An 18,425-nucleotide genomic window follows, 5' to 3' on the forward strand; every position below is an offset into this window, starting at 1 on the left:
GAAGGATGGTTTGCTGTTTCCGCTGTGTTAGGTAGATCGCAGGCCTGGAAATGGGGACAAACACTAATATTTAAATAAGTTACCAGGATCTGAGAGAGGCCGGCAGAGGTCCAGCGGCGGGGGCTGGCACGGTGGCCCAGAGAGGATGGGCCGAGGGCGTGGGCCGCGTGGCGCGGGGGCTAAGTGCTGCAGCGCTGCTCCGCCCGTGGGAAGGCCCGTGCTCGCCGATGCTGCTCCGGGGACGACCTGGGAAAACAACTTTTAAAGCATTTTTCTATGCGGTGTTTTGTTTCAGGACATGACCTCTGGTTAGCCCCCCGGGACCTTTCCCGTCAAGCTCTGCGGGAGCCCCGTCCAGAAAAGCAAGTCAGTGGAGGAAAAGTGGGAAGTCACTGAGCCTGGTCTCCCGCCAGAGCAGCCGGCCGGGGCAGTGCAGGCTGCGGCCGGGGGTGGGGGTGGGGGGCAGTGCCAGCCGCGGCCAGGGTGGGGCAGTGCCGGCTGGCCAGCCGGGGAGGCCTGACTGGCTAGAGGGCGGCAGCACTCCGGCATCTCCACCCAGCGTCCCCTCAGAGGAAGCCACGTTCCCCGCCGGTGGTCCCGATCCACTCCCAGGGCGTACCCAGTCCCGGGGACAGGGCGGGTAGTGGTGGCGGGGCAGGTGTGAGACGATGGCACAGGAGCTTCTGCTCCAAAAGGCTGAGACGAGCAGAGTCAATGATCTTTCCCCTCAGCCGAACAGCCCTGCACTTTATACAGACGTGAAACACGATGGCAACACACGGCCACTCCTTAATTATGTCTGAGTACGTGCCTCCCACAGACACACACATGCACACCACACACACACGCACCTCACGCACGAATACACACACACGAGACTTACATATCCACCCCCCACGTCACACTCACATAATCACACTCACGCTACAGACACGCAATGCCAACACATACCACCCAGCACGCACACACCCAGCACACACAAATACATACACACACACACACACAACCCCCCCCAGCTCTCACTCACACACACTCACACCTTCACAGACACACTGTAACATACAGACACTCTCGCACACAGGGACACTGTCCAAATCCCCCGAATGCCCAGAGTCCAGTGTCCCTGGTGTGGCGGCTGACCGAGGGCACCTCGTATACACGGCACACGCTACATACCACTGGGACACCCCCCTTAGCAGGTGTGACTTCCTTACCCCCGGAGCCGGGGGGAACAATGGCTGAGTCCAGCGAGGTGGAGACATGCCAAATGTTGAGCCTTTTACTCCCGGGACCATTCAAGAAAACAGACTCTGCCCTGGCATTGCTGTAAACTGGCGCGTGCCCTGCGGAAGCATCACCACTGCTCCTGAGGATTATAATTCAGAAATTTAAGTCACGAGTGCCCTGAAAATAAAAGCATACAGAGGCCCTGGGGGTCCCCTGGGGGCTGACAACAGTGAGCTGTGGGCACATATGGGACCCCACGGCTCCATCCTCAGTCCTCGGGCAATTTTATGACTTTTTCTAACTATGTCACTTAATGTTTCTCTGTGACTTAATTAGCACTGGAGTGCGGTCGTGACTGTTGAGCGTGTCACCAGCGCGGGCACCCTGGCCACTAGAGCAGAGTGACTGAATTCTCCAAGCCCATCCTGTCTCCCTGCGGGTTCCGGGCTGCTCTACATGTGGTCACGTCTGCAAGGCATGTGTGCCGCAGGCAGCACTGTGGGAAGAAGTAGCGGAGTGACTGGAATTCCTCGTCCTTTTTCTCGTTCTCGTGCACGTGACTCAGCTCTACTATCTGACCAGTCCTGTCAAGCTGAGGGTAGAGCTCTGAAAGGATTGGCCAGTGGAAGGTTCTGGAACTCAGGTTTCCCAAAGGAATGTTTCTGTGTTGCTAAGCTATGCAGTACCTACAACAGGGAGCCGCAAAGTCTCCTTGGAGCGGGAGCAGGAGAGACTGGGGCAGAGTTATCTGGTATACGGCAGTCGGCAGGCTGTCTCTGCCAGTCAGAAATCCCAGCTCGGGCGGGAAGACTGACGGAGCGCGGGGACCCGGGGCGTAGGCCTGTGCTGAGGCCTGGAAGGCGTCGACAGCCTTGAGTTCCTGCCAACCACGTCACCTCTCGAAACTGTCCTCAGGTATAAAGTAAATTCACCAAAAAGATAATTTTCACAAAATTGAAGTTTAGATAACACACCTCACACTTTCATCTTTTCAAGACATAAAAGCCAAATAGGTCTGCTTTGAGGGAAAAGACAGTATTTTGGCTTAGTTTGGAAGAGATCATACAAATAAAAACCCCTACACGTGTGGGGTAAAGTCATCTTCTGTGCAAAACACTGAACTTCACGTTAAGTAGCTGTTGCACAGACAATGTGCCGGGTGCCGGGAACACAGAGGTGGGAAGCCGGGTCAGATCATTCCCGCCCACTGCCGCCTGCTGGCGGGGGCAGAAAATACACAGACAGGCAAACTCTTGTCAGGGAGTAACACGCTCCGTGGAGGGAAGGAGAGCGAGGGAAGGAGACGGGCAGGCGGGAGGAAGGTGAGAGCGCCTTGGGGAGAGTCTCCTCCAGACAGGCAAGGGAGGAGCCGGGGGTCAGTCTAGGCCCGGCGACTTGAAGATGCAGAAAAGCTCAGCATCCACCACGGAAACAGCAGCCTTTACATCGCAGGGTCACAGCCCCTGCAGCTGCGCCCTGACAGGCCTGTCCTCTGCGGGGCAGCACGCTCCGGAGCCCGGGGAGGGAGGAGAGCTCTTCTCTGGGCCTTCTCTGCCACGCAGTCTCCACGGTTTCCAGGCGAGTCACTGAACACAGGCCATGGGACACAGAGGGCTCTGGCTTAAAAGACAGTCAGTGAACTGACTGAAAATATCTGCCCAGAAAAATTTTGAGGTCAGGTTCTAGAACAGAAATGTTTTTTGACACTGCGAATTCTGACCAGAGAAACTGGAAAGTTAGAAGTAGAATCTGCACATCTCAGGGCGGCCACGAGGACGAAGGCCAGACGCCCTTCCTGAGTTTCCAACCTTGTGCGCCGCCGTCGGGGAAGTCTCGGGAACTGTCCTAGGCCCAGGTCAGGAATGTGCTTTACCACACGACTGTGAATTCCCGGGAGAGGCGGGACAGCACCTCGAGGGCGCAGGCCCGTCACACTGCAGGGTCTGGCGAGTGCTGCTGAAGGACCGACATCACCCGCCAACCACCCATGGGCGCCCCGGGAGAAACGCTGGCCTCGCGCTAACGGGCGCTCTGCGGTTTCAGGGCCTGAGAGCGTCTGGGCGTGCGGGTGAGGAGGAGGAGGGCAGGACCGGTCACCGCGGCAGCGGGAGCAGGGCAGCAGCCTCCAGGAGCACCGGCCTCACCCCCAGGCCCGCGCCGCCGGAGGGCAGAGGCGGATGGCTGGAAATGGGGGCTACTTCCTGGTCCGGCACACCCCTCACCCCAGGAGGGTCTGCCACATTAAAGGTACGTGAGGCAGGGCCCAGAATGGGTCTTTCTTCTTCTCACTTGGCTCTGCTGGTCTCAGCCTCAGGAGGCGGGCGCTGACCACTGGGCAGCCACGCGTGGCTGGGAAAGCAGGACTGGGCAGAGGCCTCACGGTGCAGGTCCCGGATGCCTCAGGGCAGCCAGAGTGGCCAGCGCTTCAGAGCTGCACACAGAGGCGCCCCCAGCCACTCCCAGGGTGCGAGACTCCGGGGGCCTGCGGGGCAGGAAGGGCCATTGCTCTGGAGGCAGGGGTCTGGGATGAAGCTGCGTCCTGAGGGTGACCCCAGTGGGGTGAGTGCCCCACAGCACCCTGACCGTGACCGCTGCGGCTTCTGACCAAGGCTGGCTGTTAAGACGACGACAGGCACCAAATACACTCACGCCCTGTGAGCCCCAACGGGAGGACGGTGAGTTTTCTCACCACTCTCTGCAGTGGCCCGAGGAGGGGGTGTGCGGGGCACCGTCCTGTGTGTGGGGGGGTTAAACCACTCCGGGCACGACGCAGTTTAACGTGAACAGTAGACATTCGTGCTCTCCCGAGCCAGCGAGCAGCGCGGGGGCCAGCAAGCGGCTCACTCCATCAGCCCGGCTGCGAGGAGGAGCTGGGAGGCCGTCGCAGACGGCAGAAGGCAAGGGCCAGCTGCGTCTGCCTGTTACGCAGTCGCTCAGCAAACTGTTTCAGGGCAGCCACGGGCCAGCACAGAATAGACCCGCCTGCGCGTGGCCCCTCTGGGCGTGGGCGGCCCGTGTGCGCACAGGGGCGGGGACGTGCCCCTCGTGGCCAGACAGTGAAGGAGCCGAGGGACAGACAGCCCTGCCAGCGGGACCCTCCTCAGCTCGTCCGAGACAGAGGGTTGGGCCAATGTCAGAGGGAGGGTTTGAAGAATAGGCAAATGAACACTTTCCAGAAGCTTCCTGGGAAACCAGCAGTCACCTACGAGCTCTGGCAGCTGAGGTAGGGCAGCTGTGCCAAGCAGTCATTCTGACACAGGCGCACTGACCCTGACGAGAGGAACTGCTTAGAAGTCAGCATTTGGGCCAAAAGCACAAACACAGCTGTTGCCTTGAGTGAAGAACCAGAGGCTCTGACCTGAGGAAGGCAGTTCCTCCAGGCCGGTGCTCCCCTGGCCTCAGTGTCTCCTGATCCTAGTCAGCAGCGCCTCGCCTTCTCCCAGGAGGCAAGAGAAGCCAGGACATGTCCTCCAGGCGTCCTATTCCCCTGACAGCTTCTGAACGATTTTATAATCCCCGTCTGGGCCCCCTGGTGGCCTGGGGGTCAGTCTCAGGCTGTCACCACTGCATCCTGAGTCTACTCCCCGGCCAGGGAGCGACCCACAGGGCGCAGCAGACCTCTCCTGTCTCCCCGCTGCTCCCCTCAGCAGTGTACTCAGTCAGTCTGCCTGTTCTGCTCCCCACTCTGTCTGGTGAATCCTCTCACCCCCTGCACCTCTGGCCTGCGCCCCAGCTCTTGTATGCATAAATAAATCAATCTTCAAAAAATCCCCATCTGGTATTCTGAGGGTGAGCAGGCTGCCTCTTGGCTTCCCCCATGGGTGTGGTGTTGGGGTCGCGGCAGCTCTGCCCATGCGGGGTGTGGCCTGCTTCTCCCGGGGAGCAGAGGGCAGAGTCCAGGAAGCAGGCCCTGGCTTCCTCCGCTGGGCACCGGCGGCTACAGCTGCAAGTCTGACGACTTAGGTACATTTAACAATCTTTGGCAGGGAAGTTCCCGATCTTTCAAACAAAAAGATTCTGCCCCAAACCCATGTGCTTGGTCCTCACATCGCCCGTGTCCGCGCAGGTCTGAATAACATCCCGATCTGCACCGTGAACGACGACGAGGATGACGCACTCAGAGCGCTGTGGGGGGCCGGCCAGTTCAGCCACTTGGAGAAGAGAGACACCCCACTCGCCAAGTGCAGCCCCCCCAGCTCCGCAGCCCCAGGCAGCGCCACCCAAAGGGGGCCCCCCACCCCGCGGGGCAGCAATGTGCCTCTGCGGCCTCATTCTGGTGAGTCTTTCCCACTGACGACGTCGTCCCGAGGTCCCCGGCCGGCCGCCAGGGGGAAGAGCTGTGGAGCCGTGACTGAAGTGCCGGTGACATGTGCTCACTGTGAAATAGGTCACCCTTTAGAAACAAATTCCACTCAACTAATCGTAAGTCAGCAGCTCCGTAATGTTAATAAATATTATTCTTCTTCTTCATCGGGCCCAAGACATCTGGTGTGGTCTCTCGTGCCCGCAAAAGCAGCTGAGAGACAGGAACGCTTAGGCCACAGTGATAAGGCACCCACTTCAGACAGAAGCGGGGGGACACGTCCCTGGGCGGACACGTCCCTGAGGGGGACACGTCATACCGTGATGGCCATTGTCCCTGCCACGGCCAGCCCTGGTGGCCAGAGCCGAGTCTGCCGTGGTCTGGCTATTCTGGGCGTCGCCCGATCCCAGCACAGTGCCTGGTCTTCAGAAAGCACCTAGAGTGATTATTTTTACAGAATTGAAATGAAAAAGATTTCATCACACACAGAGTCTGATGACTGCAGTGAGCAATGCTGGGATGTACACGTGGAGCTGCTAAGAAAGCAGATCTTAAAATGTCTCATGACAACGACGCGTGTACGAGGTGCGGGACGGGTGTTACCTACACTAACCGCGTGATCATTCCACGAGGTCTCCCCCACATTCTCTGTTGCCCACCTTCACCACCACAGTCCTTTTAAAAAGCACACACGGCAACAGGCACAGGGCGAGGACAGAGGGAGGCCGTCTGGACGGCAGGCCTCACCCGGCTCTCACGCTCACCCTCGACAGCGAACAGCTCTGGGCACAGAACGTCCCCTGGCATGATGTGAGATGCGCACCTCCCAAGGACGCCTCGCTGCGTGACCCCACCGTCAGGCCGCACGCTCGCCCGCCGCTCTCCCTCTCAAGAGCTCCTCCTTCCCCACCCACGCGCAGTGGACGGTCACGGCTCACGGCGCCTTCTCCGTGCCCTGCCGAACGCATCAGCTGGGTGTGTGTATGTGGACATGCTGAGACGCACATGCCTTATTATAACCCTTTATTACGTAACTCGGATCCACCTGCCAGCTTCTAATGTTCATTAGCAGATCCCTGAGCTGGCCTTGCTGACTGCAGACACACTCTCGCCTAGCTCAGAAACTACTGTATCAATATCTGTCATGACAGGAATTTTTTTCAGTTTGGTCTAAAGATGCTTGTCCACCTATCATTTCAGAGCCCTGGAGGAAGATCCAGGAGTGCTTCCGAACTTCCAGTGAAAATCCCTTAGTGATTAATAAGGTAAAAACCACTTCTCACAGCTACCTATCTAGTTTGATATTATTTCCTCTCCTTTTCTTGAACTTCACCTTCCCCGTGTGTCACGATGCCCTGCAAAGCTTTACTGATATGTAGTGGACGTGCTGTGGCGTGCATACACCTGGGAACCCCCCGCAGAAATCAAGGCAGGACCCCGCCTATCAGGCCCCCGGCATTCCTCACAACAGAGGCCCCCGGCCCCCACCCCCTCGCACCATGCTCACCCCGACCAGCACAGCCCCAGGCCTGACACACCAGGCCCTGCCTTCACGCCCGCTCACTGCCGAGGGACAAGGCTTCCCGCGAGCGGCAGCCAGCCCGAAGGCTCCTGTCACTCTTCTTGGACCCAAAGCTCCTACAGTCTTTTCCTTTTTGATTGCGACAGTGACTTACCTCCCACGCGAGAGAGCAGCCTTTCTTTCCTTCTTCCGACGAGCCACCTCTCCGGCTCTCCCGCTCAGCTGCCACTCACCAGAGCAGAGCAGAGCAGAGCGGCCGCGGCCCTCACCTGACACACGCGTCTGCCCCCCGCAACAGAAAGTCTCGGGTGTCGTGAGCTGGTTGCCCACTAGCGCATCAATATAAATATTAAATCTTGATACTAACTAAGGGTTTAGGTTGATTTGCCCAAAGGAAATGACAGATGACTGTTTTGTCTCCAAATGCAAATATCCGATAAGTAGATTTCAAGGGAGGATTAAAGTTAACCTCTTCACTCCTACGTGCGTCTCTCTTTCAGCTGCACAAATTCTCATTCATTTTATATTTAATTGTCCCGGGGATTGTAAGTGCCTGCACATGCTTACTGATTGCATTTACCTTGGACTTAGGAAGAAATGAAGGTCGGGACTGCCGAGTCGCCTCCCCGGGCCAGCTCCACGACTGCCTCCTGCGGCTCGGAGGCTCCGGACGCCAGGGCCGCCAGGGCCGCGGCCGAGGACTGCGTGCACATTCCCAACTACCTGCACCAAGAAATCAAAGTAAGGGCAGGTCTGCTTGGCTCTGCCCGGGGAGCAGCACCCACACATAACCATGACCGCGCCGGCACCCCGAAGGGGGTGCTGATCCCCCTGGCCGAGTGAATAGCAGGAAGTTGAGATCCAAACCTTTGCCTATTCTCACTTCCCGTTTATTTCTTCCCGGAACCCGGTCCTCTTACGCAAGTGCAGCCCTGGCTCAGACCGACTCAAGAGCTCGGTGCTCGCCTGAGAATCTCAGCCCCACTCTCTTCCGTCTCGATCATCTTCCTAAAGCCGGCACCTGCCCCTCGCTCCCGCCGTCGCCCACACATCTCCTTCAAGTATCTGAAGGCAGGATTCCTCCAGTAACCGCCCCCTCCATCTGTGGAAGGCTGTCCTCAAAGCTTCTGTGCTTAAGGTTATACACTTAGATAAATCGACATAAGATGTCATTTCAGACTCAAGGGAGGTTCTCTCCAGCCACAACTGTTCCTGCGAATCCCATATAATCAAGAACAAACCCATCAGCTGCTGCTCCATGGTTATTTCACCATAAGACCCACGGCAATTAAGCGTCAACATATTTTAACAGTAACTGGAGCAGGGGTAAGGCAGCCGTGGCAGTGGGATTAGCCACTCACAGCACCCAGCAGCCTGTGGTAGGAATGACAGGCCGCGGAGCGTGACGGGAGGGTAGTTACTAAATGCGAGAGCAGAACGTGATGGTGGCGGTGGCTGAGAGGCAGAGTTTGGGAAGGGACAGAGGCGAGGAGGAGGGCGAGCCTCTGGCATGGCCGGCGGTGCTGCCGGAGATGCCAGGCTGCATGGGCTCTGGGGCCGGCCGCCAGCACCCCGCGGCGCCACCGCCAGTCTGCCAGTCGCTCTTTGCCGCCTCCGGGCGTCCCTCGGAAGAACCCTGTCCTTGGTCCCCAGGGCTCCCTTCTCATTCAAGTCTCAGCTTAGAGGTCACACACGGGCCCTCGCCCTGACCCCCGCTCTGACACAGCGCCCCGGCCTCCACGCCCTCACAGCGGGGGTTTCCGGCCATTTCTGCGTGTTCCTGTTTGCTGCATTACTATCTGTCTCCCACCCACTTGTGCTAACATTACTTTATACACTGTCATGATGTCTGCCTGCTTACTGCTTTATCGCCAGTGCTCAGGCACTGCTAGGTGCTAGGAATTATTTAGGGGCTATCAAATGTAGACTAGAGAAGTGCTACCAAGGTCAAGGTGGGACTGCACAGCGTCAGCCGATGACCAGGCCTCAGCCACCGCTGGGCGCAGCTGTCAGACGGCGTCTTGCTTCGGGCCACACGGAGCGGACCTCGGGCAGACGTGGCAGCTTCCGAAGGCAGCGGAGAGTCTGGAGTTTGGGGACACTGGGGATCAGAAATCGCAAGATAAGATAGCAGATGAGGCAGATACATGCAGAGCGCGAGTCCCAACAACGTGCGTGGGGTTGCAGGCCGCAGCCCAACACTAAGGGCGTGTGCACGCAAAGGGGAGCCGAGACCCAGCAGTGACGGGGCTAGTCGGGGCTCACAGCTGCCCGAGCAGACAAACCTCGCCGGAGTCAGCCAGAAATCAGGCGAGACCCTAGAAGAAGCTGACCTAAAAAAACCACAAGAACAGGGGACCCCAGCCCTGTGCTCGCAAATCCTGAAATCAAGTTTCAACAGCTGACACTCACCTGCCAATCTATGCGCCACCTTCTGGAACAAAACTCAAAGGAGAACGGGGCTGTCCCGGGGACACACTCTTCTTGCTTTCTCCAAAAGGATGAGCACATGCCCCCTACGGAGCGGCTGGCCGGTGACGGCACGCTGAGAAAGCCTTAGAGGCGCGAGGCTGAGAGGCTGAGGGGCGTGGGGGTTCGTTTCCTGCCTGTTCCGTGGCCACAGGTCCGTTGTGGAATCAGGAGCAAACCACTGATTTTAATCACTCTCCTCCTGGACACAGTGTCCTGGAGGCAGTGATGTAACACGGGCACAGATTTCGCTGTTTGAGATCTGGCTTCCTGGCTGACATCACAGAGGGCAGAACTGGGCGTCGCGTTGGGTGAGGGGACAGCGAGAAGGTGCTGGGCCCGCGGGCGCCAGCCTACTGCTCTCCTAACTCTCTGCTCTCTGTCAGATACTGGCGAAGCTCTGCGACATTTTAAACACGGATTCTCTGGCAGACGTTCTGCAGTGGCTGCTCCACGCAAGCTCAAAAGGTGAGATTAAAGGCAGCCTTGCTAAGCGTGAGCTCGGGCTACCGTCACAAACTAGTTCTTGGATTTGCAAAGATGCTGCTGTCACCGACTTCCTGGCGTCAGCGCAGCCACCGCATCCTGCATCTCCAACAGCCCGAGCTGTGGGGCAGCTGAGCCCCGGCCAGGGCTGGCCGCGTGTCTCCCACACACGGGCCAGGGGCGCCCCCTGGTGCAGAGCACCGGGAGCGCAGCCCCGTCCCGGGCAGGGCTTCTTAGTTCTCTTAATTCCCCACCAAAACATCACCCCAGCCGAGTCTCAGCGTCCTCGGCACCCTTCCTGCTGTTCCATGGAAACATACGCAGCCCCAGTGGAACAGCCCCCCCAGCAGAGGGCCGTCTTCGGCCCAGTCTTCATCAGGAGGTGGGGCCTGAGCATGCTGAGCTCCCAGGTGAGGCCTGCTGGTGCGGGGCGCTGGGAGGGTTAGGGAACGCGTGTGCGAGGGGGGCACACTGTGGCTTTACATAACAGGGAGCACTTGGGGGACAGTGCTTGACGCCCTGAATTCACGACTCTTTGGCAGGAAAGGGAGAGATGTCCGGGTCTCACACGCAGGTGTACCTGTTCTGGCTGCCTTCCTGGCGGGGCACGCGGCTGTCCGGCTTCCCCACAGGGTCCTGACGCGGCTCTCCTGGCTCCAGCGTGTGCTCCTGGCTCCTCTGTCACGGGCTAGCCGGCCTGCAGCCGGGGGTTTAGTTCTGGGGTCTTGATTCTGTCCCACTGGGCTGAGTCTGTTTCTGTCCATTACCAGGCTGTTTAAGTACAGTTTGATAGTATATGTTGAGGTCTGAAAAGTTCACACTGCCATTTTTCCTGTTTTAAAGTCAGGACTGCTTTTGTGGCGTATCTATTTCCAGGAATGTTTGCTCTATTTCGCTAAAGAATGTCACGTAGATTTTGACGGGACGGCACCGATCTCGAAGCTATTTTGGGTGGGACGCTATTCTCTGTGTTCACTGCGGCCAACCCCGAGCAGGGCTTATAGTTCTGTTCGTGTCTATTTCTTCTAACAATGCCTTAGTTTTCTCTGTGCAGGTCCTTCAGCTCCTTTGTTTACTCCTAGGGATTTAATTTCTGTGGTTGGTGTGACTGTAAACGGAATCATTTTCTTAATTTCGTCCTCTTGTAGCTCATTCTTAGTGATTCTGTGACCTGCTATTTTATTGCGTTGTTGGAGTTTATTTTCCAGTGGAGTCTTCGGGGCGGTGTATATTGTCACGGCACTGGAAGAGATGGGTGGCTTGACTCCTATCCCCGTCTGGATTCCGCTTCTGCCCTTCCCTCGCCTGGGTCTAGCTGGCAGGGCTCCCCGCTCTACACTGAGCAGTAGTGGTGAGTGGACGACCTTGTCTCACCCAATTAGTGGAAAAGCTTTCAGTTTTTCACCATTGAGAATGAAGTTCGCTGTGGATTTGTCGTGGATGGCTTTTACAATGTTTTGCTTACCCTCCGTTTTTCAAGGGTTTTCATAATAAATGGATGCTGAACCTTATCAAATGCCTTCTCTATATGGATGCCTTCAGCGTCTATACTTGGTCATATGGCTTTTAACTTTCTCTTTGTTGATGTGGTAAATTATGCTGATTCATTTTCAGATGCTGAATCCCCCTGTGTCCCCTCGTGTAAGGGGTTGGGGCTAAGGAATCTTTATTCTCTTTTTTCTTTTAAGACTGAAACTTTAAAAAAAAAAACTTGCATACGTTATAAGGGCTTCTAGTTGGGGGAAGAAATCAAAGCAGCCAGCAAAAACCAGAGGAACAATACTCAAGAGAATCATCACAGACATCATTTTCATTCAAAACATGAATACTTTGGTGTGTATCTTTCTAGACGTGCTGGTAACTCTGCTTAACTACTACCCTGCATTTCAGTGAGAGTGCACGGTGCCTGTTTGGAATAACGTCCTTCTACTTCTCCAACGGGCAGTAATCCTGTCAGACTGGGTTTTGCACTTGTTGTTGGAAACTAGCCCACTGCCGCAGGGGGTCAGTAGCTCGGAGAGCTCCCGCCTCGGGCCCCTCCAGTATCACAGGTCAGCAGGACTGGGAGGCTCCGAACGATTTTCTGCAGCAACCCTGACTCACTCACGCGTGCGCCCAGAAGTGCAGCCTCACATACCGAGCGCTGCAGAGAACAAAGCCCGTGTTCCTAAGCGACAAGGTAAACACAACCTTTGTGCCTTCCCTTTCTTTAATCAGAAAAAGAGTGGGTCTCAGCTCTGATTCACACCGAGCTGGCTGAGATCAATGTGCTGAAGCGCGGCTGCCAAAGGAAGAACCCCTCAGCAGAACCGGGGGCAGGGCCTGGGAAACCACTCCCAGGGAAATCACCCCCGAATTCACCGGCAAAGTCAAAAGTGCCAAGCAGATGCAAGGAAGGACACCAACCGGCCAGGTACGTGGACGCGCCAGTCCCCGGAGGACGCCCGGCCCTCGGGCTCTGAGTCCTCGTCCGTCATCTTTCCAAACGGCCAGCATGCCGAGGTGCCCGCCTCCCGTTCAGGGAGGGACGGCGTGTGTTCCTTTCCTGCCACCTCACGACCGCGTACAAGACGCCGCGTCCCACCCTTCTGTGTGTCTGACGGGGGCTGTGTCTTGCTGCTTTTTGAGTTAAGTTCCTGTCTCAGTACAAAGCCAGAGGTGCCACCCATAAATCCAAGAAAGTGTAGATTTTTCAGTTTAAGTAAAAATGGAAGCAATAAAGGAAACCAGAATCTTCTTGCTATTGTATATTTGCAAGAAGTATAGACCACGTATCACTTTTTTTCTGTAGAATGCAAGATCACAATAAACTGCTTCGCTTAATTTTCTCTGACAGCTCCTGGGGACTGCCAGAGGTAGAATAGCTATTAAGGGAATTGGAAATCATTTCACTGGAAATGTTTCTTAAACTTCGCAATTTTGATGAGAGAAGAAAATACACATTCATATTTAACTTCCTGGTGTATGTGGTAAGATGGTACTTAAGCTAGGAGAGAAAACCTCAGGCTTTAAAATGAAAAGTTGGGTCAGGATTAAACTGAGAAAGTTGGCAGAATCCATCGTGTCACTAAAAGCATTAAGACAGAGGCGGGTTTTCTTTTGTAATCTGTCTCCACCTTTGTTTGCATCAAATTGGAACCTAGGGGCCAGTCTCTCCACAGTAATGTGTGACTGTTTAGATTTTTACTCAGACAGGCAAGTGCCTTCAGTACAGTCTGCACAGAAAAACAAAACAAAACAAAAAAAAAAACTGGGACAGTTTAAGGTACATATACATGTAGCTTGCTGATGACCATCTACAGAAAACGCTTACGAGTCTGTGAATTTCATTTTCTCTTTCTCCAAATGATCTAGAGTGTCAAGTCAAGGATCTGAAGAGAACAAGGACGTGCCTAAAGGTTAAGTACAATTTGTGATAATCACTGAGCTGGTGTAAGGAAGCCAATGCAGATCTAAGGGGCCCAGATACTAAGACTCTGTGGTTTCAAAGGTACTGAACATGCAGTAGTGATTTCCAGAGGCTTTCCAGGGATATCATCTGCTCAGCATCTCCCAGAGGTGAATCTGACAGACATTTAAGGCCAGATGCCTCCTCAGGGACACTCTGGGATGCCAAGCAGCCGGACAGCAGGCATAGGTCTGATGCTGCCAACTCAGTGACAAAGCGGCCCTGCCTGTACCTCACCACAGGGCGACGACCTAAGGGTTCTGGTTCCTCATTTCACCTGTCATCAAGCTAAGTAATGTTCACCAGAAAATAATTTTTACCAGCGAAGAGAGTAGAATGCACTCGGCCACAGCGGGCTGCCCCAGACGATAGACGGGGCAGTTTTGTGCTCCCACCCGAAGCCAGCCCCAGCCCACAACATAGACCAAGAGGAATTGGGGCTGTGGAGTCTTACTCTGGTCAGGAATAGGCTGAATGAGATGTCCTGTGGGTCAGGCAGCTCCGGACTTCAAGCGAGCACCAGTGACTACCGGGGGACGGCCACGTCTGTCTACGATTCTCGTCAGCTCTCCAGCTCGCCTCACGCCAGAAACGACTTAGTAGCTGCATCGCGTTCCCGGGCGGCCTTCCAGACTCTGGAAGGTGCCGGGTGGTTAACCCAGCCCCAAAGGGGCTCCATGTACAAACAGGGAACGACCAGTGTAATGTAGAAATTAGAAAACCCTCCCTCATTTCTGGTCTGCCCAACTCCACGCTGCAGCCACAAAACCACAACAGCGAGTTGCTCTTAGTGCATATTTCACTTGTAAGCCCGAAACAGATTTTACCCTATTTGGTGAGTTTTCACGTAGGAATCCCCAGGTCACACGCCTCTGCCTCCAGGTGTTGAGCGTCTCCCCTCATGCCTGGGGACCGGGCGGGCTCGGGAAAACTCTCATGAGCCCGGTTTACTTGTGGTCACGCCATCCACTTTCTCCTGGGCTGAGCAGGCCCGGAGGCCCCTCCCCTCTGGGCCTTGCCCACCACCTTTATGTCGGCTCCCAGCCGTTCCTGCTGAAACTCGCTGGGCGCCGAGCATGAAGGCTCGCCCTCCCCGGGACAGCACAAACGCCACACCGGCCTCCTCTCATCGCGGTGCACACGATGACAGGAGGTTCTCCTGGAAGTTCTACGTGTATTTCACTTGCCAACATTTGCCATCAAAACATGGCAGTGGTTATCCAGTGTCTCAAACAAGCCCTTATGTAGACTTTTTCTCTTTCAGAAGCTGAGCACAAGCCACCGCTGTTTATAAGAAGAAATAAGATGACAATACCTGTGGCAGAATATTTCAGCAAACCGAAGTCCTCTCCCAGGCCTAAAACTCAGGAAAGCGTGTCAACAAGATCAGTGAGGCTGAGGAGTGCACAAGGACAAAGTCTGTCTCCCCAAAGAGCAGCCTGTCCTCTCACGTACCAGAGTTAGAAATTCCAGACGGAGAGAATTTTTCCACAGCTGTGAGCTTCACTGTTACAGCACCAAGTGATTTTTTCAAAAGAATTCTGGTATGGAGGGCTCAAAGAGCTCCTCTCTAGGGTGGCACCTGTATAGAGTGCTACCAAATAAAGGTTAGGGAGACATTTCTATCTGTAGTTAATTTTAACGCCATATGTAACAGAGAAACGGTTATTTATAGACTACATCTCCACACTGCACTGCCAGTGTGTGCATATGCGCCTTAGTACTTGCACACACAGTATGGAAGAGTTTCAATAAACCATTTGGCAAATGTAATGTTACTTTTTTTTTTTTAAATATATATTTATTTATTTACTTATACAAGCACCCGGTACAGTCAGAAGTGCGGGAGGGTGAGAGAATTCACCAGAGCCAGAGCGGGGAGCAGAGCAGGCAGAAGGACCGAAGGACACTGCTGAGGGGAGCAGCGGGCGGCAGCAGAGGTCTGCGCGCCATGTGGGACCCTCCTCCGGTGGCCGGGGAGCATCTGGGGATTGAACCGGCACCGTAGAGGCTGCGGGCAGCTTCGCAACCCAGTGCTCAACCGCTGTGCCACCGGGGAGGCCCTGTAATGTTACTTTTAAAATCAAAATAATTATAAAAAAATAAATGAGAAACCGTATGACTCGGACAGGAGTTCACAAGCTTCGTCAAATGAGTGTTCTCTCCTCTTTTAACCCTCTGCAAAGAAAATACGCGAGACAATTTATTTGCTTTTGGTATGTCTCACAGATCCCTTTGTTCCTGGAGTTGAGAACACGAAGTCAGCTGACCTAGTTACGTAAACGTCGGGGGCTTTCACTTCAGGCAATTTTTCTCTTTGTATTAGTGACATCAGGTAACTTCAAAATGCACTGCACCAAGTATTTTATGATACTCATTTAAGATTCGTACCTGCATTACTCATGGAGTGCCTTCTCCCTGAAACTTTTAAAATTTTTCCAAAGATTAACGTATCTTGAGTCTTTTCACACGGTTTCTGCCTTGAGCCTCTTCTTGTGAGTGTCCCGTTACCTTTCGGCTCTGAATGTTTTTAACTTGCTTAGTTGAACAGACAGCTCAGCAGCGCTAGTTTGCCTTCTTTGGTGACTGCAACAATTTAGGTTACTAATTTTCCTCTTTTGTTGTAGGTGCAGTCTGCCAAGTCTTAACACAAACCGCTTTACCAAATTGACCTCTAAGCATATTGCTTTCGCCTGTGATCCATGAGTCTAATTCCCAAACATGGTTTTCAAACTCGTTCTCTTTCTAAATGATTCCTAGTCAACTGCACAGCTTAGGCAATGTGGCCTGTGCAAAGGACCCATCTTGAGTTTCTCGAGGGTCGCTTGGAGGCTCAGCAGCTCGCAGGTCCATTTCTTAAGTGTCCCATGACTTGAAAAGAAAGTGAATTTTTAAAATGTTGGACCCAAAGTTGTAGAAAAATCCAGCAGATTGAACTGGTTAATCATGCTGTTTAAATCTACATATATCATACAGAATTTTCTTTGCACTGCTCTACCAATTACAAAGATGCGTATTAAAAATGTGCAGCTACTACGAGAGATGTACTTCTGAGACAGATGTCATTCTGTCCACTTTGATTCAAATATTTTGAAATGATGTGTGAGCAGTTGAGGGTTTTGTAATTAAGTCGTAACCAACGTTCCACCACTTTCACTTGCGCTGTGAACGTGAGAGGTGGTAATGCTTCCTCCCATCCCACAAGGTCATTTCCTACTGTAATGCATCATGAGAGGCTCCCTGCACGGCTTCTGGCTTGGGAACTTGCTTTCCTGTGTGGTCTATCAGAAACTTTGTGGACGCTCCTCAGGCCCTGGAAAAACGCTTTCCTCCTACAGAGCGTGCTAGGTAGCAGCGTCTTATTAATGACAGCAGCTACATTTCCTATTTCTCTTGTGCCCACCTGAAGCGTCACGGGCCGGGAAGCGTGAAGGGATCTCCCGGCACTAAGGCATCTTGTACTATTTCCCGCCACTCCCAGAATTCGTTCCCAGCGAGGGCAAACAGCACGCTGGCCGGTGCCCGGGGGTCACGGCCGTCAAGCCCTCGCAGGGGATGTGTCCCGGACACTCACCACACCCTCCTTTCCCTGACGCGGGTGCGTGGAGCCTCGTCCAATGGGCGTGCGCTATCTGCTTCCTCTGTCACTAGCTGATGTGCTTTTCTCTATTTTCAACACCACTGATGAACATGATTTAAATCAGTGCATTTAAATACAGGGTTTGAGTTTTAAAAAATCCAATTCAAGTGATTTTCAGACTGCCTTTCTGATAGGAAAGATGTGGTCTTGCGGTTAGTGTTTTACATTAATTAGCATTCTGTCTTTATTACTTCCTTGAGTTACACTAAATGGGTGATTTCCACACTGTTTAGCAAGTGCTTGTCCAAGTAATTTAGAAAATACCCGTGTATATTACCCAACCCTGGGTTCCTCAGAAAGGACAGCCTGAGATAAAAGACTTCCCTATTATTACTTCTTCCGGCCGGCGATGTCTAAAAGGAAGCATGAAAAGCAAGGAAATGAGGCAAGAAATCAAAGAACGGCAACCCAAGTATTACCAAGTCAGCTGCCGCTGGGCTTCAAACTCTGGCTCCACCTTAGGAGACAGGATTCATGGGACAATGTTCTGATTTTACAAAAGGCTGGACACCCTGCCTGCTCACGACTAGCGAGGTGCAGCGCCAAAGCGTAAGCCTGTTCTTTCCGTGAAAGGTGTTCTCTTTTGACCTGTCACTGGGTCCCTGACCCATTAACAAGGGCCTACTACGTGCTTGGCGAGGAGCCAGGACAACAGAGACAACCGTCTCTGGGCTGGACCCAAGTGTGAGAGCACCGCGGAGCACTCTGGCTTCAGTTCTGAGCCCTGCAGAATTGTAGGGCTTTTGTAAACACTGTCTGTTTGTGTTCTCGGTGCTCTACGAAAGCCCTGTTATCTGTATCATCCCGGTCACACTGCAGCTATAAATGAAATCTCAATTTACAATGTCAGGAATTGTTGAGTCTCACATTGTTCATTTACTTCCTAAAGGACGTGCTTTCAGAATTATTTTTCCATGTGAGGATATTCAAATGCTCAACGATGGCAGTATACTGCCCCTGGAGAATCAGTCTGAGGAGTGTCCCTCTAAGATCTGAGCTGGCTTTAAAGAAATGAAATGAGAGAAAACATTATTTCAGCAGACTGAGTTCTCTATCATTATTATGTTCTAATACAAGTGACTTTAATACTACTGAAGATTTATTTTAAAATGGTAGGTACCTAAACAAACCCAAACATCATAAGGATGCATTAAGAAAAAAGATGATATAAGAACCAAACTGCTGAAGATGCACACAGCCACAGGAAAGACAAGGAAGCTACATGATGGCAAAGCAGAGACTGGGATGACATACCCCGCAAGCCGGGGAACACAGGGACGGATGGCCAGCGCCAAAAGATCAAGAGGGAGTCTGGTCCCCCTGGCGCTCT

At 53.8% G+C, this 18,425-nt stretch overlaps 1 protein-coding gene across 1 annotated transcript; it reads left to right on the forward strand.

Annotated features, from left to right (window-relative positions):
* Window positions 1-3,404: 3,404 nt before the first annotated feature.
* On the forward strand, window positions 3,405-16,103 carry LOC311182851 (uncharacterized protein C4orf17; the record flags this gene model as incomplete). Its single annotated transcript, XM_084251972.1, has 9 exons — window positions 3,405-3,474; window positions 5,294-5,503; window positions 6,731-6,795; window positions 7,644-7,793; window positions 9,908-9,989; window positions 12,225-12,420; window positions 13,362-13,405; window positions 14,720-14,844; window positions 16,083-16,103. The coding sequence occupies 9 exons, from the start codon at window positions 3,405-3,407 to the stop codon at window positions 16,101-16,103; spliced, it is 963 nt and encodes a 320-aa protein (XP_084108098.1).
* Between the last annotated feature and the right edge of the window lie 2,322 nt (window positions 16,104-18,425).

The sequence above is a fragment of the Talpa europaea genome (assembly GCF_964194135.1).
Source record: "Talpa europaea genome assembly, chromosome: 13".
Taxonomy (NCBI): domain Eukaryota; kingdom Metazoa; phylum Chordata; class Mammalia; order Eulipotyphla; family Talpidae; genus Talpa; species Talpa europaea.